The sequence below is a fragment of the Hermetia illucens genome, chromosome 6, assembly GCF_905115235.1.
Source record: "Hermetia illucens chromosome 6, iHerIll2.2.curated.20191125, whole genome shotgun sequence".
Taxonomy (NCBI): Eukaryota; Metazoa; Arthropoda; class Insecta; order Diptera; family Stratiomyidae; genus Hermetia; species Hermetia illucens.
Window position 1 is genome coordinate 74270874 of NC_051854.1, and position 23643 is coordinate 74294516.

Genomic DNA, 23643 nt, shown 5'->3' on the forward strand with positions numbered 1-23643 from the left:
AAGGGGGGTTTTTCAGTAAATCTCTAAAAGTTGGTAATATACTATTAGTAAGTTTATTTGAACAGATATCGGAATAGGATGTATTTTGAGGCCTAGATTTTATCTAAGTGCACCACCCTGATTTTTTTCAAATTTTCCGGTTGGGTAGTTTCCGAAAATTAGTTCTGTCTCACTTTTAGTGCTTACATTTTTATTCCTTACTCACGCACTTTGCAATTCACGACAAAACTAATGCCAGTTTCGGGAAGTACTAATCGAGGCCTTTTATATGATACTCTAGATGACTATATTCGGTAAATTTTTTTTTAAAATTCCCTCTTTGTATGTATGGGGACCCTCCCTTTAAACTCCACCTAAATTTGTGTCACTCGCTGTATGCGTGGGATTGCATAGTTCCCACCTGTACTCCAAATTTCGTTCGGATCGGTTCAGCTGTTTTGGAGAATAAAAACGTGTGACAGACAAACCAACAGACATACGGTTTTGTTTTACACAAAACCTAAAAAAGGAGAGAGAGGCAGAATAGAAAATGCAAGTGTCAGGGAGCTGAGTGGTTAGAGCACGAGGCTGTCGTACGGAAGATCGCGGTTCAAATCTTATTGGTAGCAGTGGAATTTGTGAATGCGTACCTGAATCAAATCAGGGTAATAATCTTCTCTATAGGGTACTCTAATCCTGTAGTGTACCGTTACGGTCTTGAATGGAGTTCTTTAACACACTTGAAGGCCCTGATTCAATTCGATTGTTGTGCCAACGATTATTATTATAATATTATTGAAGATGTGTCCCTTTTAAAAGGTCGAGTATGTAGCAACTGCCTTAAATGTCGGCATTTCTAAGTCATGAGTAGCTGAAATACCGAGAAGATTCAGTGTTGCTCGTGACAACCCAGAGGTTTTTCGGAGTAGTCGAGAAAACTCCAGGGGAAAACGGAATGCTAGTCAAAGAGAAGAATGATTAATTCTGCGAAAGTCTCCAGAGGTTCGAACTGCTTTTGGTTGATGCCAGCAATCATACAATACGTGTACTTGTATGAAAACCGGCTTTCGAAATTAGTGTTATACGAGGATTATAATTCAAACTATTGGAAAAAGCTAAATTGGTTTAAAGCATTTTTTGTGTACTTTTTTGTAGGTCATCTCTAGTAACGAATGTCGTCTAAGAAGAAACTATGTTTGGAGAAGAAAGGGTGAACACTTGTCTGATGACTGTATGATTAGAAACATTAAATATCCTCCAGCAGTAGCGGCATCCCTGCAGAAGTATCAGATTTAGTACAATTTATTCAAGATACATCGCAATCTGGACAATATATTAAGGTAGTACATAAGATCTTTATGTCATATATAAACGATCTGTAGCTGCTTAATACAGAATAGGCCTTCATGTAGGATGTCGCACCTTGCCATACATCCACAGCTGGCATGAATTATCTAACTTCACAGGCTCTGGATCTTCTGCCTTGGTCCGGCAATTCTCCGGACTTGAACCCATAAGGAATTATTGGCCTTATCTGAAACCCAAGGTATATCAGGGCAGAAACACTACGCTTACAAATTTCAAAGAAAACATTAAGGATAACAATAATTAGATATTGTATTCGCAGTATACCTGGTCGCATTAAAAATGGGGGTTCGGTTACAAAGTTTTAAATGTAACGAGATATTGGGCTTCACCAATATTACACACTTATGTCACTTAATTAATAAACAAGTCGGGAAACTGGAAGCTTGACGCTTCAGGTATAAAAGGTTTTGTGTTTCCCTATGTGAGGAACATAACGTAGTTCTCCATTGGCTTATAGCGTTGACCCGAGATATTGAAATCGCTCAGTTCTGGGCAGGTTATTGCCATTGCCAGAACTGAGCAATTTAAATATTTCGAAGGGCAGGTTACTGCCATTGCCAGAACTGAGCGATTTAAATATCTCGAGTCAATGTTATCAGCCAATGGAGAACTGCGTAATGAAATTGTTTCACGCATTAATGCAACCTGGATGAATTGGCATTCCCCAACTGGTGTTCTTTGTGATCGACGTATCATCGCACGTCCCAAATCTAACATTTACTGCAATGTCGTCCGTCTGTCGCTCTCTATAGTTCTGAGTGTTGGCCGACTATAAAGGACACTGAACGGCGTCTTGCGGTAATGGGGACGAAGATGTTGCATTGTACTAGTGACGTGACACGTTTTGATTACGTCTGAACTGAAAATATCCGCGATCGACATGAGTTTGCACCGATCGTGGAAAAACTGCGAGAGAGGCGTTTTCGATGGTGTGGTAATATAATTCACGCTAACGAGAATTCAACAGCCAATATTGCTCAGAACATCGAAAGCAATGGTAAGCAACCAAAAAGCCGGCCAAAACAATGGTGGCTTGATACGCTGGATGGGGATTTAAAGGTCTCGAGATTACAATCTGATCAGGCATTTGATAAAATAAAATGACGAAACCGATCGCCACGAGTCGACCCCGCTTGTGAACTGAAGGCTGAAGAAAAATAAAAAGATGTGAGGAGCGACGAGTGCACCACAGCTCCGTGTAATATAGAAAGCGATTTAAATAAATTATTAGCTGGAAAGCTCTGTATTGATAATTGTCAACGTTATACGCTTCACACTCTGAGTTTAATATTATTAGCGAATGCCAAGAATTTAACATCAAATATAAACAAGTCGGGAAATCGGAAGCTTGGCATATCACGTATGAAAGGCTTTGTTTGCTTCTTCTGTAAGTATATTTGAGTGTAGAACTATCCCATTTCTACGTAGCCCGTTATTAATATGCATTTAGCATGTCAGAATTAGTACTTCGGGTTGTAAATTTACACGGTAAAAGCAACTTTGAGCTACTGTAACTTTGTTACTAATAGTATGATTTTGATCAAACTTGGGGATAATATTCTTCATACTATATTTTATACTACTACCAAGCTCCATAACTCTGGGATCAACTTGAGGGGGGTTTTATTCAATTTTCTATACTATTATTAACTTATTTTGAATAGATATCGATATGGAGAGTATTTTGAGGCCTGGGCACCATATTGAGGCTTCATGAATTTTTTCAGATTTTTCGGTTGGGTAGTTTCTGAGAATGGGTCCGTTAAAGAAATCATCTCTTTCCACCCCTCCCTCTCCTCGCTTTTCTAAGAAATCTCAAAACTAAGACCGGCTTCGAAAAATACTAATCGAGATCTTTCATGCATATGACTACATTCGGTGAGAAAAATTTTTACACCCCCCTTTTACATGTATGGGGACCCCCCTCCTAAATTCAACCTAGAAGGGTCCACAGTTTCCACCATCTCGCCAAATTTCGTATCAATCGGTATAGCCGTTTCTGAGAAAAGTGCTTGTGGCAGACAGACAGACATTGAACCGATTTTAATAAAGTTTTGTTTTGCAAACAAAACCTTAAAAAGGGCTAGGCAGAATTAGATTCTGCTTGAATAGAATTTTAATATTTTACTCGAATTTCAATTATTCACGTTAATTATGACGTCAGCATGTTATTTGTATGGTTTAGGATGCTGTTAATTAGCACGAAATTGATAAGTTTGAACTTCTATAACTTTGACACTAATAGTTGGATTTTCATGGAACTTGGCATGTGTATGCACGAGACTGTCCTCTATGATGGTGCAATTTAGTACACCTAGGATGAACTTAAGGGGAGTTTTTTAGTCAATTTCCAAAAGTTGATAATTTACTATTAGTAAATTTATTTGAGCAGATACCGGAATGGGATATTAGAAGATTAGATTTCATATAAGTGTTTTACACAAAACCTTAAAAAGGGCTGCAGATAAATAGATTCTTTATAAATGCGACTTTAATATTTCACGCGAATGTCAATTATTCCGGGTAGTTATGACGTCTGATTTGCATGGCTTCGGAAGCAGTAAATTCGCGCGAAACTGCTAAGTTTGAACTGCTATAACTTTGGCGTTAATTGCCAGATTTCCACGAAATTTAGCACTTATATACGAAATATTGTCCTCTATACTGGTACAAAATTCGGAAGTCCTAGGATGAATTTAAGGGGGGTTTTTCGGTAAATTTCGAAAAAGTAGCAATATACTATTAGTAAGTTTATTTGAGCAGATATCAGAATGGGACATATTTTGGGGCCTAGATTTCATCTAGGCGCACCACCCTGATTTTTTTCGGATTTTTAGGTTGGGTAGTTTCCGAAAATGAGTAGTGCGTACATTTTGACTCCTTACTCACGCACTTTTTATGCCAAAACTAATGTCAGTTTCGGAAAGTACAAATCGAGACCTACGCAGCTATATCCGGTGCAAAACATTTTTGAATCCCCCTTTTGCATGTATGGGGAGCCCCCCTATAAACTCCACCTAAATTTATGCCACTCGCTGTATGCGTGGGATTTCATAGTTCCCATCTGTCCACCAAATTTCGTTTGAAGAGAGAAAAATGCGTGTGACAGACAGACAGACATTAAATCGATTTTAATAAGGTTTTATTTTACACAAAACCTTAAAAATCACGTTTTGTTAATCTAAAATGAAAACTTTGGTGTTTTCATTGCAGCCTAAAATTGAAACTTTGCATATTTTCTAAGCATTTATAATAGTTCAATAGACAGATACTGTATTACCACATGAACATTTTTATTCAATTACATCATTTCCGGAATCAGTTGTTCCCTCTTCATGGCTGGCTCTGAGTAGATTCCTGCTGATATGCCTGCCCACTGAATTTCATTAGCAAATCAGATAAAGTTTTTCCTATTTCGTTTGAATTCAGTTTTTATCAAAATAAAAACCATAAATGAATCATCTTCCGATAAGAGCGAATCTTTTTGCCAGTAATTCAGTGAATGAATTAAATAAGATATTTAGAATTCTATATGAACTTATCCTATCCGCCTTTGGATATTGAGACCACAACATGAAATTATTTATTGGCTTTGGCTCTGCTAGATACATTCTGAAATACCACCCTGCACTAAGCCACCTGCATACGTACATATATAAAAGCATGTTATCTTTTAAAAATAAACAACAAAGTGTTACATATTCGAACTAATTGCCTGTGATTTGTTGTGATACCACGAACAATTTTTGTGACACCATTGCAGTGCCTTCTATCTTCATAAATGAGCCCAAGGAGCTGGAACGCGTTTCATTTCTAGTTAACTAGGCGGCACGGAGGCAAGGTTTTCTCAGCCCTCCTACAAAAATGCGTTGTTCCCCCATCTGCTTACATTGCGTGTACTATGCATCTATTTGCTTCCGCAGTAATCTTGGCTATAATTAAACCTGCGCTGCCGCAATTAATATTTATCTTTCATCACAGATGTGTAGTTTTCACTATGTCCCCGAGGAAAATGTTGATGGATAGTTGCAGAAGACTCTCTTTCGTTTATCTTGCCTCAATTTCCGCCTGTCTGACATGGTTGCTAAATTACCTCTAAATGTGGAAAAGTAACAATTTTTTCCAGAGGAGTAAAATTACAAGGTGATTAGGAAATGGTGGAATGTGCCGAAGGTGCTAAAATGTATGGGCGCTAAAATGCTGCAAATTTCATATTTATATCTGATTGTATGAGACCCAGAAGAATATTGGTAGCAATTAAGGTATGATTTTATGAAAAGGAATTAGTTCTGTATGCAATCAAGCTCTTATGGTTCGTGCTAGCCGCATAGCCCTTAATTCTATAGCGATTCCTTCATAAAATCAACATTTGACTTTCGCAAATTCCAATTTATTTATGGAACCATTATAACAATAAATGTTATTTCTGTTTGGCACTTACTTTGCTATTTCCTAGCCATCACAATTAACTTAATTTATGGCAATCTAAGATTTTAATTAGTTTATTAATCGTAAAAGAATGAAATGACTAGGTACTATGTTGTTGTTTAGAATGGAAGACAATTTAAATTGCAATAAGCCAATTGCTTGAAATGCAACCACCTAGTGATGGGTATGTTATTGCTGCTGGAAAATTGCAATTGCGCTTGCCCTATTAGAATCTTTCCACGGACCACTTCATTATAAGCTTCTCCTTCTTCGGCGATAAATAATTTATAAGAATTCCGTACTACGTAATATTTTAGTATGGTTGAATTTAAGAGATAACGATCGAATTATTGTCAATCACGGTTAAGCATGGAAAGCTTTATTGTTGAATGAATTTAATACGACTGACAAAAGATTTCTTTTGATATTTGGACAGCAGCAGAATAAGCTTCTTGAGTTGTTTTGCAAAGATATCTACCACCTTCTTCTATCTAAGGTGCATGGTAGTCTCAAAAAACTTCCAGACTAATCTGGTTAACAGCCTATGTAATGGCGCCACCACATCAGCTAAACTAACAATAAAAATTCATGACGCAGAAGAAGTTCCCAGTGGAATATTCACCAGAGCTATCCAATATGCCAAATGTAAAGGCTTGGGGGTAATAGCAGGATGTAATGTCAACGCTCACCACATATGCTGGGCAAGTTCCAACATCAATGCAAGAGGATCAAGACAACTGGAGCATTTTGTAGGATCTGATCCACAGATCCTTAATTTGGGTAACGAACCCACTTTCTTCAACGTGATCAGGCAAGAGGTCATCGACATCACGATGGAATCCCCTGACATTGCGGCTCTGGTCGTAGAGTGGAGAGTATCAAACGATATCACTCAGATCACAGACGCATTGATTTCGTAATGTGCATAGATAGATAAAAAGGCACAGAAGGCTCTAAAGAAGAGCATAAGATCAGCTAAACGATCATCATGGAGACGCTTTTGCGAAGAGACTGACTCTCTTAAAGCAACCGCAAAGCTGAAGCGGATTCTTGTTAAAAAAACGTAGCCAGAAGCTGGGCTATTTACGTTTACAGAACGGGAGGATTCCAGAAAGCGATGAAGAAACGGCAGGCAATTTGCTTGAAGTGCACTTCCCAGGCAGCATTCAAAATCTAATCTCGAGTCCGACAAGTGCAGACATCCTTCAATTGGGAAACTAAAAACTGGCATGCAAAGTAGTATCACTGGAGCGAGTAAAATGGGCATTTAACTTGTTCCAAAGATACAAGACTGCAAGTCCGGATGGCATCATTCCTGCGCTAGTAATAGAGAGAATAGATGCCCTGGATCTACATATTCGCAATATATATCGTGCATGCCTAGCACACGTTTATATTCCAATTAACTGACGTGATGTGAAGGTGATATTTATTCCCAAACCAGGGAAACCTACCTACATGGACGCAAAAAGTTTCCGACCGATCAGTCTGTCCTTTCTGTTAAAAGGGCTAGAAAGGAGTAGATCGCTTCATAAGGGATACACACATTCCTAAGTGGCAACACACCTACCAGGAAGGCACATCTACGGAGACAGCAGTCCATGAACTCATGGCAAAAATTGAAAACGCGATGTCTGAAAAAAATACGCTTTAGGTTCATTCATGGACATCGAAGGTACCTTCAATTATGCTTCATTCGCGGCAAGACAGCATGGAATCGAACCCCAGTTAATCAGTTAGATCCTTCACATGACAGAGTTGAGAAAAATCCACATATTGGTCGGCCAGAAGTCTATTGAGGCAGGATATCTTAGAAGCTGCCCACAGGGAGGGGTTCTCTGTCCGCTGTTATGGCTCCTGGTAATGGAAACCCTGCTATGGTCCCTGGAGTTTGCGGACATGGTATGTGACCGCTTGAATGAACTCCACATGAAATTCACTGGTAGTGCCTCCGCAATGAACTCACGGTGAACGCTAGGAAGACTGAACTAGTTATTTTTATTAGGAACGTCAGGTAGGGCACTATACCCTACCCACTTTAGCCGGGGCGGAATTCCAGCTGGCACAAGCACTCGAGTATTTAGGAGTACACTTGGACTCCAAGTTAACGTGGAAGTACCATATAGGAAAAATACTAGATTGCTCTGGTGTTGTAGGATTGCGATACGTAAGATCTGGGGACTTTAAGCGGAAAGGATAAATTGGATGTATACATCCATAATAAACCCCATTTTTATGTATGCATGCATCGTCTGGTGGCCGAGACTGAACTTTACTAACAGCCTAAGTATTACTGGAGTAATGAGTCCTACGCCGGCTGTGGTGCTTGAAGCTATCACAAAATCTACCCCCCATTCACTCGGAGGTGAAACGGAAAGCAGCTAACGAAGCATGTAGACTCGATACAATTGGAGCATGGAAAGACGCCCAATCGTACGGTCATGTATCTATCTAGAAATTCCTTGACAAACAGGTAGTTCTGATTCCGGCCGATCAGATGGTTTCACATACACTGTTGTAATCACCAAAAGACAAGAATGGTCGATAAATGGCCATGAGTCTTTTCAGATTACAGACTTAATAATCTGTATAGTATGTATAATACTAATCGAGACATTTCATTTGATACTGCACATGGCTATATTCGATGAAAAAAAAATTACATCCCTCTTTTGCATATATGGGAACCCCCTTAAGTTTCGCATAGAACGATGTAGCTCACTGCATGCGTGAGCGTTCACAGTCTTTGTCTATCACCAAATTTGGTGTCAATCGGTACCATCGTTTCTGAGAAAAGTGCGGGTGATAGACAGATAGACAGTAAACCAATTTTCGGTTAATAAGGTTTTGTTGAAAACAATAATAAAGCGATAAATTTTCACTACATCAGCAGGAAAAATAGTTATCAATGACGTTTTTTCTAGAAGGGCCATTAACAATTGTTCGATTTGGTTCATGCTTCAGATCAAATCCATGTTACCATTTTACGGATCAAGGAGGAACCCTCATGATGTCGAAATATTATTACCTTAATTTGAGCAGATATTGTAACGTGGGGTGTATTTGGGCCTAGATACCACATATATAGACCAGCATAATTATTCTCAAGTTTTTGCAGATGAATAGTCGCCATTTGAAACCAATGTCTACTACAACTAATAAAAAAAATTTTACCTCTCCTTGTGGTATCTGGGGTCGCCCTACCCCACCGCATAGGTGGCGGTTCCTTACTACCAAATTTCGTGCCAATAGGAGTAACAGGTTCTGTGAAAAGTGCGGGTGACAATTAGGCAAACAGACAGACAGACATACCGGTGGACAGACAGACTGCTGCCTAATGCTGGTAAACCTCTGCAAGTTTTCTTCCGTGCCGTGGAACATCATGTGCTACGATATTTTTACTCTTCCGGTTCGGGAGGAAATTACGGTGCTGCGTTACGCCGTCGATATAGCACAAGTTATACTCGCAAAGAATACCAAGGATACCCAGTTATACTCATATGAAGTGGTTGTTAATTGTTGGCTAGAGAGTTCTAGTCTGACGTTTCCTGAAAAAAACGAATGCGGTCCACATCATCAAGCGCCAAAAGAAGAAAGAAATTATGCCCGTTTTCAAATTAGGGTTTATATTATCACTTCCAACCCGGTCATCTAATAGTCGGGAGTAAGGATAGACGCGACCATATAAGCAACACGTGTGGTATATTTGTAAAAAGCATCCACTGCAAGAATGGCCTTGGTAAGAAGAATATCAAATGTGAGAGAGCCGGCATACTAGGCTGGTGAGCTCGATCTTGCTCCATACAATTCTAGTTTGGGGAAAGGCGTTGTAGATTTCAGCTAACAGCTCAGAGGATTCAGAGCATGCATTTTTCCATCAGACAAGATTCTTAGAAATATGGAGACACTTAGAGAAGATTCTAGGATAAGTGCTGTTAACAGAAAATATGGGGCGGAGAATGTCAGGAGGCAAAAGGCAGAGGAGACAAGTAAAACGAAGAAAGATGACCAAGCTAGAGTGAGCTCACTCTGCCAATGTTATATATTATGGTCATTCTGCACAGCATGGGGAGCCGAGGGTAGATTTTGAGGGTAAAAATACCACAAGTTTCTACTTCCTTAAAAAAGAAGACTGATGTGCAGACAAACAGGCGGTCAGGTAGGCGAACAAATGCTAAAACAAATGCTTCATTTACAGTGCTATCCTTAAATTAATTGGAAAACATTTCCATTTCAATTAATTGCACTAACCTCGTAAATTTATTTATCATTTTTTAAGAAGCATTGTTCCTTTAATTACTAAAATTTAATATAGGAAAAGAAATAAAGCAGTTCCACCTCTTGGCGATCACTTTCCCGATATAGCCATATTCTTTCTTTTCTAATCTCGACTCCGAGAAAATCGCAATTCCCAATGCCGTCCGTTGCTCATTGGCATTTGCGTGCATTTCACCCTAACTAGAAACAAACGCGGGAATGCATTTAATGAAATGCAGCGTGAGTAAGCCTATGGGAAAGCGAGAGGTTAACGATCATTTCGTTCTATAAATAAAATTGTAAAAGACAAAAAAAAGTTATGATTTTAAGAATTAAATTTTTATCATAAGTGAATGTTAGGATAGGAAATTGGGACGACTACACTGGAGAAGATAAGGGTTGTTACAACTTTGGTTGGGTACGATGAGTTTATCTGAAATTTAAGTATTTGGTTTTATCGATATCATCTCCGCACTGTCTACTGGTCACTAAGCCCGGAACCACTTGCTACACATCTTAAATCACAACCAGAAACCATTATTACTTAGGCGTGCGGGAAATATAAAATAAAAAAGTTAAGCGAGTAACTCGACATATATTTTTATTCTAAATTGAAATTTGCAAATGGTTCACAATATTTTGTGATTATCAAAAAAATGGGTGGAAGAGGCAGTTTTAACATGCGCTTAGTTGACGTTAACCTCACTTTAGGAGGGTGGGGTATGCGGACTAGGGTTGGCAACTAGACAATCGACAATTTGTGGAAATATGAGAAATTTTCTGCATTGTCTTCAATTTTTCTACCGGCTATTTAAATTTCCCTCCAAACGTATAGGCAGCGATAAGCGAGATACGGATTGGACTCCCAAAGCTTTGTTCAGGAAAGCAATAACTGATTGCTAGGTGGCGCAAAAATTCGGTGTTGATTTAGAAATATTTAAAGTAAAATATATGTGATTGTAGTTTTCGTTGCTTTGAGACTTAGAGCTTGTGGAAGTTGCTTAAGTGTTCATACAAAATGAATCCTTTCTGTGCGTTCGCAGCTATTGTGATAATGATAGGATCGCTATGCGTTGCAGTAACAGTAATTCCTACATCCCCCAACAATTTGTCTCCAAACATTCTGTATTCATCTTTAATGTAGGACCAATCATCTCTCAGGTTGTAATTGACATAATGAGAAGAAACCTACACCAAAAACCAAAATTTGGCGGAATTGACCGTGAAGGTCCGCAAGCAAATAATAAAAAGTTTCGTCGACACGCACTTGCTTGCCTATATGCTAGCCAGGTTCTCGAATGTATGGGGTCCTTTGAACATTTCGGTCCTTCATATGTTATTTAACAGAACTTCACGTGTCCTTAACCGATTTGTGGATTAAAACCGGAACCTTAAAAATAAGCAAACATGAAAACTTGTGCGAACTTATCGAAAGATAGCCGCACGAGCTAACCATAGAAATTGAAAATAAAAAAAACAAGCAAACGTGAAGCCGTAAAACTCTGGACCAGATGCCGCGATCAAGAGGCAAGATCCGCGATGGATCGAATTCTCAATCAATGCTGCTACTGCCAAAAAATTTCCATGCTTGCACCGAAAGAAAGCTTCTCATTTAGGGCCAAACAAGTTGGTCAAGTCTTTAGAGAACAAGTGGACATAAGAAAGCTACAGGATATAACCTAATCACGGGAAAAGTGTTGAAGGAACTTCCAAGTATCGCACTCATTTACAATATTCAACGCAATTGTATGTACCGCCCATTTCGCCAAGGCTTGGAAGGTTTCAGAATTTACAATGATTTCTAAATGTGGAAAGGACCAAAGGCAGATTGCATCATACAGGCTTATAATCCTATTGTCCATCCTATCAAAGGTGTTCGAAAAATAACTACTTTCCAAAATATCTCCACATCTAGTGGAAAACAAAATATAATAATTCCTCAGCACGAGTCTGGCTGTCGGGAGAAGTATGGTACAATTGAACAAGTTCCCAGGATCGTCTCTGAAATAAAGAGTGCACTGGAGAATAGAAAGTATTGCTCAGTGGGCTTTTGGACGTGGCGCAAACCTTCAACAAAGTGTGGCACGAAGAATTGAGTTTTAAAATAAAGAAGCTACTAACAGTAGAGTTTCTTTTGGAGTGTGAACTCAAGGTAAAATATAAAATCATCACGTCACAAGCTGGTGTCCCTCGAGTCCCTCGTGTCCTTGGACGGACAATCTACCTCATCTATACCTCGGATCTGCCAACTGATCCTAATGTCATAGCTTCAACGTTTGCAGCTAATACTGCCATTTTAAGGAGCCACATTAATCCTGAGGTTGGCTAAAAAATCTTTCAAATCCATCTAAGATGAATTGAAAAGTGGTTTACAAAATGGAAAATTAGTATAAGCGAAACGAAGTGCTGTTACGTCATTTTCACCCTGAACCGACAAAACTGCGCTAAGGTTTCAATCAATGGCGTAACAATCCCTCAAAAGAATGAGGTAAAGTACCTTGGTTTGCGCTTGAATAAACGACTATCGTGGCGAAAACATATTGAGACGGAGGCGATGCAAATGGAGTTCAGAACATAAAATTAATATTGGCTTCTACAAACTTCTATTGGCTATACAAAGCCATCATAAAGCCAATATGAATTGAAGGAACTTAGCCGTGGGGTTCAGCGTGTACATCTGCAGGATACTATGGCTGATCACCGATGCACGATGTATAAGACGAAAACCCCCACAGGGACCTTCAAACGAGGAGATCTCATTTCAGCTGACAAAGTGCAAAGCAACGTTAACTTGCCATCCTTAACCCCTTAGCTAGGAGACTACCACAGCAGCCTAGTGAAAGCCGATTTAAGAAAAGAGAAAATTCTAGAAGGTAAATAAAGACAAACAAAACGTTGTGTATGTTGACTAATCTGTAATCTTACTTTGAGAATAATGTATTTTATGGCACTTGCGATGAATATATTTGAATTTTAGCTCTAAGATTTGAGAACTTTTTATTTAGAAAGAACAGTCGATCCAGGCCTCGCCCTTGGATTTCATAGCTTCGAATTTTTCCCAGTTTGTATGCCCCGAACAGATATCATTTATTTTTATTTCGCCTTAGCCAGAAACAAACATTGGAACTGCGCCTAATAATAAGCAACATGAGCAAGCCTATTTGCAAGCAAAAGGCTAATGATCATTTATAATATTAAAAAAGTGCTGTGGTGAAGTTTGAAATATTTAAATGGAAATCGGTTTAGAGTTTTGGAAATAAATAAAAATAAATGTGTGTGGGGTGGGAATGACAATTAGGAAATTAAAGGGAGTGCATCGGAGACGCTATAGGGTGCTCAAATATGAGAAACAAGAAGAAATGCTACATAATACCAAATGCACTCTCCCATCAAATTATCATTGCACTGACCGTAAAAATCAAAAAATTAATTGATCTTTCTATCTTCAATTAGGTAGAAGAGTGCTTTTTCCCGTACATTAGATTTACATCAAATTAGCATCAATGTAGCCATGGAGGTAGCCAATTACGTATAAGTTTAGATTGAAGTCCTTTTTGAAACTGACTCGATGATGGGGATGGCTAATAGTTTGTACAAAGTTGGAATCAATTGACGGGTTTTGTGGGTTCTGTGGATTTACCCGATAACCAGGGTGACCCTTCTCCACGCTGATATGCGATGATTAGTTTTATGTCAAATTCAAATTTTACCACTATACAGTGCTCGTTTAAAGAGTATATAATTCTCTCAATTGTTTTGAAAATGTCCCACGACTCTCAATTTACTAAGGATTGGTCAACCAATCGGATCTGGACCATGAAGCGTGCTAGAGCCCTTCATTCAAGACCGTAATGGTACATTGCAGAAGAGACCCTGTGGGAGGTTATAAAGTCAGCATTCCACTCACCCGTGATTATTACCCTGATTTGTCTTAGGACTTCATTCAAAGCTGGCATTATGTTTATGCAAATGTGTTAGCAGATTGATTACTACATAGAATCTTTTGTCATTTACTATTCGACGTTTTCTCCCATTTATATCGAAGTACATGTCATGTGCCAGTTACGTATAAGTACATGGGGTTTTCGGCTGATGAAAACATTCAGCATTGTGAATCTCGTCACCGATAGCACTTCACGTGTAGTATCGTTTTGATGCTCTTCCTTCCGATTTCCACTTGTCCCAATGATACAAATTGGCTTAGCTTTTTCCAATAATGTAAAAATAATAATGCTATTTTTGGAACTTTTTGAAAGCAATTATTTCGACATAGAATCAGCAAGTTAGCAGGAAATTAGGAAAGATTTTAGATTCTCTTCGAGACTACTTTGAATATTTTATATTTTTTATTTTGGAATAAATATGCAAACCAGTTTTTTTACCAAAAACCTACTTTTTCAACACCTGGACTTAATATACTTTCTGACCAAAAAATCACCAATTTGTGATTTAAACTAATTGCCATTCATCAATTCCGAGTTGGTTTTTTATCAAGTTGTTATAGTCTCAATTAATATCTAGGTGAAAGTGAAACTAATGAAATCAAATTTATGTGGCCGCATCTCTGGTTTTTTCATTCTCCATTTTATCCGGAAGAAGGCTACGGTACGATTGGGCAGACATTCTTTTCTATTTAGTTGCGGAGAGGGATAGTCTAGCCTAGGTGAGTGAGTCATTTTTCTAGACATTGGAAATTTCCAAAATGATAATCGGAAGCGCCTGGAAGTAAAAATATTTCATATGATTCTTGGAGGAGCGGGTGGAACCGCTGGCTCAGGAAGTAACTAAGGCGTGGTGACGCCTGCACAACAGCGGGAACCAAGCTATTGGTGGTCAAGAAATATCGAGGTTAAGATATGTCTTGCCTGGAAGTTAGTAGACTTTGTGAAAAGGCAAGATGACACTGAAATCCCAGAGAAGGAATAACGGCATCTCAAAAGTAATCTAGAAATCCGCAGAGAAAGATAAAGGAGGCAACAAAAATAATATCACCCTACCTGAGTAAAACTAGTAACAACTTCTTCTCAGCAGCAGACGAATCTCGGCTAGTGGTCTGAAAGGATATCTTCTCGATATTGAGGAGGAACTACATTCGCGAATATATTGTAAATAGCACATTTTGGGGATTGGAAGAAATTTATTTGCTAAGACCATTTGAATATTAGCAGGAAATGATAAAAGGAGTGCCCAATAGAAGAACCAGAAATTAGTTTTATTACCCGAATTCCTAAAGATCAGCTAGCGTTCAATCTTCGTATTTCTTATCTGTCTTTAGACACTGTGGGGAGGGTGTTAGAAAGGATGATATATAAAAAGTTTTTCCTGTCTTTTGAGTTCGGTGCTCAGAGGTGGCGGTGAGGAAGGCAACCCTGTCGGCTGAACTAAAACCAAGTGGCCGAGGAGAACCTCCATAGTGGTGGCACCGGGAGACGCTGTATTCACTTTGACTTGCCGATCGTGATGCAGTAGGCAAATGCTCTAAAGGCCTAATCAGGGCGATCAGACCCAAGTCTGCACGGGGACACATCTGAAGTGGCAATTGGTCAAACCTTACCGGGCGTATACTGGTACCATGTATAGCCCCGGAACTCACATACTCCGGGAGAATTCCTGTTGTATTTGAGTACAGCTCGGTTGTTTGCTAGTGGGAGCTTCGTGGGGGTTGTTGGTTATGCTCCAGCGAGAAGAGACCTTTGGGCCTCGGCGTGGTGTTGCGTTTAAACACGGGTGCCGTACTCCATAGTTCGGTAGAGATTTAGGTAGGTCTTGCATCCACCAGTATGAATGCTAAGCCATGCACTTTGTATAGACTGGTACCATTGTTGCTTGTCACAGCGGGGCTTTGATTGTGGTCACAAAATCAATCCGTGTCTTGAGAAGACCGTGGGATTATGTCTCCCTGACAGGTCCTCACGTAAAACCCTCAAGGACTCACTGTCTTTTGAGTTCAGAGTGACAGTATGAATTTCGGCAAGTTAGTTTGAAAGTCACCATGACAGCAACGATGATGGTTTGGAAGTCCTTTCGCAAGTACTGGGCATTAGTGGAGCTAGATGTCAGGAAAGTTTGTTCACGTGAAACCGAATGGGGGGCACCTGAGCTAAAGTGACTACGCTGATCGATTGCTCGAGAGTCACCTCGTTGACAGGGTGTTCTTCCAGATTCCGTTTCGGGATCCAGTACATTTAAAAGGGCATCGGGTTAGATAGGGTATATTATAGCTGCCGTGACTCCTAAAATTCTTGCAGCAAAAGAGGCGTGGTTGTAACGAGAAGAGTATGGTGAGTCTATTAAATGTGATTTTGGACTTTTCGAAAACTATTAGGAAAGGGTTTTATAAAATATGGCAGCGATGGCGGGATAACTCCAAAAAAGTCACTGGACTATTACGATAATCCCAATTATTGGGAAAGGGATTAACCGATGACATGGAGAATCAAATTTCTTCTTAACATGACTCTTTTACGGGACACCGCGGATACAGAAACGGTTTGCGTCATTGTAGATTAGATGATACTCTTAACGATCATAAATCTACTGGAACAACTGAGGATCCAAAGCACATCATGTGCTATTATGTGAGGTTCATGGAAGGGATAAAGAAGCCGAGTAAAGGCTTCAATGCAGATGTTGGACCTCTAAATCCTGCAGAAGAGATACTGGCAACAGAAGAAAATTAGCCACAAAGACGCAAATTGAATAGAGCCCAAAAGCCTGCGTGTGTTTTTATGGTTCTTTCTATGCTTAAGATAAAGCAAATTTTTCTTAAAACTAACCGAACTATTTATAGATTTAAATTACTTGTCACATGTTAGTTACAATTCTGTCCTTTTTAAGCAAGGCTCGGTTTTTTTTGCTTATTCTAATGGGGTTCTGTAGGAAATTATAAATTTAAAGAATTTTGGACTGATAATTGACTAAAGTTGTGTAGAATGCAGCATGCATTTTCAAAAGTTCATAAGCCCCACGACGTCACACGTTGAACGATTGGTTATTTCAGATGATCCAAATGCAAAAGATTTACCGCAACTTTGGCTTTATATAAAGTATAGACAGTCACATTGAAATTGCACAACGCTCTCAGAATCGCTGAGTTCCGAGGCGAAAGGAAGAAACAATAGAACTTAACAGTGAAATTTACAAAGTAGTAGTTAAAATCAAATCTAGAATAATGATTGAGAAAAGTCTGAATTATACTAGGGATAAAATGAAGTATCATAAAGCTTCCTTGCGAAACCAATATCAATATATTACTATCTAGCGTATCGCGTCATCTTTATTTCGGTCGACCTATTAGCCTTTTTCCATCGACTTCAATATTTAGACCAATCTTAGCAAATGAATTCTCGCCAGTGCGAATTACATGAGCACACCATCGAAGACGCCTCTCTTTCAATTGTTTCACGATCTGCGCAAGACGATATCGATCGTTGATCTCCTCATTTCGAATGTGATCATGGCGTGTAATGTCACTGGCTTATTGCAACGTGTTACCTTCATTAGTGCGAGGCGTCCTCCATTGCCTTTGATAGTCGGTCAGCTCTCATATACGCGAACGATACTACGGTAAATTTAAGATTTGAGTTGTTCGTTGTGCGTCTGTCACAAAGAACGAAAATTGTGGAACGACATTTCATTCAAGTTAACTTAATGCGTAAAGAAATTTCATAGTATGGTTCACCATTGAGTTTCATGGGGATCGATTGTCAAAAATTATCTTTTCTTTAAATTGTTTCGGAAACCGCAGTCTCGCCTTGTGATTTATCCACTTTTGGTAGGTGTGAAGATTATGTTAATATTGTTCACTAGTCATTATTTTGTACTACTATTATGGGAGTATGAATGGGCAGCGAGAAAAGTGGCATTTAAGGTAAACGCATCCAAACATACAGACTTTAATTCAAAAACCTATTTCAATTAGGAAAAATGTTAGGATGGACCAATATCATTTTGAGCAGGTGGACTAATTCCCTCCATTGGTAGCACTACTCCCGCACCTTGTTCTTTTGAAGGAATTTTCTGCAGCCCCAGACTATCATTAAGTGAGGAAAAACTCAAAAATTCAACAAACTACGCTTCTATGAAATTTGTAGTCCGTTCTGATTGGAGGAAGGAACGTGTCTCTCCGGTCGACTCCTTTAGTGGGGAATAGGGTGTAGTTGCTTCATTGCTGTTTTTTTTGCCACAATTTATTTTACATCAGACTCTGCTGTCTCGTTATCATCAGACTTCGCATGTCAGTCATGAGTGTACAACATTGGAACAAGCCGAAGATGAATACGAATATCCATATATATACATATATATGGCTGTCATTTACCCCTTGGTGGCGTATAGCGCATCAACCACTAATATGCGCACTCGTTCGCGGTTACCTGAAATTTCCTTCAGCTTCTCCTACCACACCTTCGCATACCCAAACTCCTCCTGCACTGTTCTACGCCAAGCACCCTTCTCCTGCAGTGTAATTGCGGCTTTTCTTAATATTTGATCTTTCCACCGCCACTTCCAGATTTTTGACAAGGCAGTGAAAGAGGATCTAGCGCTGTTAATGCGTCGGTCAACATCCAGTTCAGTGCCATCATCGACAAAAACCATGCCTCCTAGATATAGAAATTGATAGACTCTTTCGATGCTCTGCCCATTAACGCAGTTACGGGAAGTGCGATGACCGTCAAACTGAAAACCTCGGTTCAGTTGGTATTTATCTTCAGTCGAACTTTCTATACGCCTTTTTCCAAATCTAGGGCAACTTCGTCAAAGGCCATGCCCAAGGGGTAGAGCAAAGTCAGCATAAAGAACGTCGCTGATAACAACGAAAAAAAATTCGCGGAAGACAGGTCGGGCGACGTATAAAATAGAACTCAACGCCCGAGTCACGATCCCTGAAAAGCGCATCAAATCCATTGATGGAATTGAAAAGACAACCCAGATGATCAAAACTAGCATTAGAGAGGCTTTCGAAGGAAGCTGTTTACTCAAAACCCCATCCATCCATGGTGGAACTCGGATTTGGCAAAACAGAGGAGAACGACAAGGATGCTTCTCAATCGTGCTCTGAAGTGTGATTCAGCCACTGGCTGGAATCGCTATGAAGAGGCACAGAAAGCTCTAAAGAAAAGCAAAAAATTGGTTAAACGATCATCGTGAACGCACTTTTGCGAAGAGAGTAACTATCTTGAGACAACCTCAAAGCTGAAGTGGATTCTTGTCAAAGAACGTAGCCAGAAGCTGGGTTATTTACGTTTACAAAACGGGAGGTACATGGAAACGGCAAGTGCACTTCTCAGGCACATCCAAAATCTAATCTCGAGGCCGACAAATGCATACAGCCGTCAACAGATAGACTGGAATCTAGTATGCAAAGTAGTATCACTGTAGCGAGTAAAATAAGCATTTAACTCGGCCCATAGATAGAAGTCTGCAGGCCCTGATGGCATCAGCTCTGTGGTAGTAACAAAGAGAATGGATGCCCTGGGTCTACATATTCGGAATATATATCGTGCATGCCTAGCACATGTTTATATTCCAATTAACTGGCATGATGTGAAGATGATATTTATTCCCAAACCAGAGAAACCACGAACACAGAAAGCTTACGACCGGTCAGTCTAACATTCTATTTACTAAAAGGACTAGAAAGACTAGTAGATCGGCTTATAAGGGATATGTACATTTCTAGGTAGCACTTCAAAATAGAAAACACGCCAACCAGAGAGGCAAATACACGGAGAAGGCTATGTCCGAAAGAGAATGCGTCTTAGGTGCATTCATGGACATCAAAGACTGGAGAAAAAACCACAAATTGATCGACCAGAAGTCTATTGAGGCAGGATGTCTTGGGGGCTGCCCAGAGCGAGGAGTTCTCTCTCCGCTCCTTTTAATAGATACCATGCTATGGCTCCTGGAGGACAAAAAAGCAAAAAAGCATTTGCGGACGATCCAGCTGTAATAATTACCGGCAACTTTGCGGACACAGTATGGGAATCGAACTCTGCATGAAATTCACAGTTGGGGCCTCGGCAATGCACTCACGGTTTAGACTAGGAGGGCTGGACCAGTTATGCTCACTAGGAACGTTAGGTGGGGCAGCTATATGCTACCCATCTTAGCATGGGCGAAAATCCAGCCGGCACAAACAGTCAAGTATTTAGGAGTATATTCCGACTTCAAGTTAACGTGGAAGCACCATATCGTGAAATAATATCAGAAATTCTGCAGATTGCTCTAGTGCTGTAGGAATGCGATAGGCAAAACCTGGGGACTTTCACCAAAACGGATACATTGGATGTATTTATCCGTAATAAAACACATTTTGATGTATGCGGGCATCGTCTGGTGGCCGGGACTGAACAATGCTAACAGCACGAAGGTGCTACCGCAGATTCAGCGGCTTGGTTGCCTAAGTATTACTAGAGCAATGAGTATTATGCCAACTGCGGTGCTTGAAGCTATCCTAAATCTGCCCCTCGTTCACTTGCAGGTGAAACGGAAAACAGCCGACGACGCATATAGACTTGATACTATTGGAGCGTCGAAAGGCGGCCAATCAGACGGTCATGCGTCTATCCGGAAATTCCACCACCACGCGAACCAGCTTTTGGAATCCGGCCATCCACTGGTCTGCTCTGCAGGGTGAAATTGCAAGGAATCACGCAAGCGGGTGATGAAATTTGAACTGTTGCTGGCAGACGAAATTCCTTGTGAAAGAACCTTGGGTAACCAGAGCTGTATTTTGGCTGTCCCATAAGAAGTGCGACATGAAAACCCTAGTAGGGCTTTTAACGGGACACTGCTCTTTAAACTATCATATGGAAAACATTGGGGTGGTGGTTTTGGCTATATGCAGCCAATGTGAGAAGGAGGAGACGGCCCTACACTTTGTATTCAGCTGCCCGGGCTCCTCAGACGAAGACACCTTGGTAAGGTTTTCTTTAATGAAGAATCTGCACACTGCTTGCCTCTGAAGAATGTTCTCAGATTCGCTGAACCCTGCGAATACTGTAGGCAGGAAGCCATTGGATAGGCAATTTACGGGGATAGTACAATGGGCTTAACAATAGCGTGTGTGTTCGGAGCTGCGGCTCCTCCAGTAAACTAAACTAACTAAACTAATTCCTCAAAGCGAATGCACGCTCTTCACTGGTCAACTGCGTGGTTGTTACTAAACTAGGATACAAAAAACGTTAGGTCCTTTTGAATGCACACACGTCTACTTGTTTAAGGTTAATGGCCGCTGTGCGGGGCGCAATTTAACATATTCTATTACGGTACACATCTTGTATGAAAAGAGCTTTTAGTGTTAACAGAATTTCGCTTCAAGATTTTGCAAAAACAATCTAAACTATCCAAGAAGCCGCAAAACTTACTAAAAGATGTTTCTGATTGGTTGTTTTCGAAATAAAATAAAACAGTTTCAAAAAGGCAAAGTTCGTCAATCTGAACTGAAAGCCTTCAAGAACTCGATGCCTTTGACCATGAAGAGGTCATTGATTTGCCGATTTCGGAAAATGAACTTAGTGAATACTTTCTATGTGACACAAACAGTGATGTGGAGGGATTACATATGGGAAATGGAACGGAATGGAATCCAACATCGAAATAACAGAAAGTGATAATGAAGATAAGATAAGATAATGGAGAAGAAAAATCTCCAGAAATGAAAAGTATAAAACTATCTCCTGCATATAAAATAAATTCACTCATTCTTGAGCAATTTTTTTTAAATCCAAATTTTGACGGATGAATACAAAATAATAAAATGTATAATAATAATCCTTGGCGCATCAATTCATATTGGATCAAGGCCTTGAAGTGTGTTAGAGTACTTGATTCATGGCCGTAACGGTACACAACAGCACACTGTAGGAGGCAATGAGGTCACCATTGCGCTCCCCCGAGATTATTACCCTGATTTAACTCAGGTACTCATTCACACCTAAGTTGACTGGTATCCAACATCCAGTTAAGATAACAAATCGCTCTGCCACCAGTAAGATTTGAACCGCGACATTCCGGGCGGTTCTCTGCACAATATTGCACTTATCCGACTTTGGGGTAAATTATACACCTCCGTTAAATGCCAATTTCGATCTAGGCAGTATCATATTTTATATTATGGCATTTGTGATTCCAGGAATTAAGGAGGGTTGACACCCAATTATCCGAAAATTTAGTAATATTCAATTTTTGACTTTCTTTTGCAGATTTCGATATGGGGCATATGCGTTGACACTGCATAACCGGAAAATGTATCTTTGAAATTGTGTAAACGAAAGACTTAAGCGAGCAACTTGATATAAATTTAAGTGATGTTAACACATTTATTGGTATTAGAAAACTATAGCTATTTCTAGTGATAAAAAGCAGTAGGATTATGAATAGTTAGTTTTGTTTTTATGGGATAATGGTATCATTTTGATGTTTCCAGTTATTGTTTTATTTAATATATTGTTCGAATAGATAGATCGTGAAATTGTGACCAATCTCTGAGCGCGAACGGAAGTCAATTTCAATGTTTAAGACAAATTTTGAAAGGATGTAGAATAATATACGCATCATTTAATTTCTAATTGTAAACGTAACTTTCTTCAAGGAACAAACAAATTAGCCGTAATTCATCTGGTTAATGTGTGAAGCAATATCAGAAAAATAATTTGTTGTTATATTTTTGTCAAAATACCAGCGCCGCATCGTCTGTCCAGCTACAATTTCAATTTATATGATCAGTGGAGCGAAGTGAAACTTGTTCTTACAGTGTCATTGAAATATTCGCCTTTACCACCATGTACATATGTACATACATATATGTCTTATAACAAATATCTCCCACAGGTTTTTGTAATAAATGGCCGACAAATAGTAGCCTCAAGCATTAAAATATGTCTTATTGATGCCATTTAGTTTCTTTCTGTATACTCCACGGTAGATATCGTCTGGAAGCTAACGGTCATGTTATTCATTAGAAAAAATGAGAGTAAGAAATAACCCTTTGAGCAATCTGGTAGTAGCAGGTTTATATAAAGGAAATAGAGCAAACGATATTGCGTGGAGACGATTTCTAATTGACGAAGTGATTTGATTTGCAGTGGCTGTTGAAGGTATGGTAATGGTCTGAAACGAAGGGTAATTCTGGTTATATGTTGGAGGAATGGAGTGTTTCATACCTAAGGTGGTAAAATGTTTTAAAGGCAATATAAGGCTTCATTTCGATTACGGTTCGGCTTTGAATGTAAATCTTTAGAAAATACAATATGTTGTGCATAGTCGATAAATATTCTGATTGTTATACAGGGTGCGGCAGCATAACTTCCTTTTTTAAAATGCGCGCCACTCAGTTAATTGATGTCATAGCGGAGCGCTAGTGGTCCCGTTCGAGAGGGGATACTGTAAAGTTTTGTCCCGACATGGTTCAGTCGCCATCATGCGTTGGAATAGTGAGGAGCGTGCCTTTGTTGTTGAGGTTTACTTTTCAAGTGGATGTTCGGTTATTGCAACACAGCGTGCATTTCGGAATCGCTTTAATTTAGCCCCGTTGGCTCCCGTCCCAGACCGCAAATCAATTGTTACATGGGTCACTACATTCAGACAAACTGCAAGTGCGACAAAAGG

At 39.6% G+C, this 23643-nt stretch overlaps 2 protein-coding genes across 2 annotated transcripts in view; both read right to left on the reverse strand.

The window, feature by feature from the left end:
• The window catches only part of LOC119660512 (serine proteinase stubble), a 155185-nt gene that overhangs the window by 113451 nt on the left and 18091 nt on the right, over positions 1-23643 (reverse strand). The window lies entirely within an intron of this gene.
• Positions 14067-23643, reverse strand: part of LOC119660048 — a 132943-nt gene continuing 123366 nt past the window's right edge. Inside the window, exon 2 of the mRNA XM_038068426.1 lies at positions 14067-14236. Coding sequence (XP_037924354.1) covers positions 14067-14236 — 170 coding nt within the window. The remainder of the gene's footprint in view (positions 14237-23643) is intronic.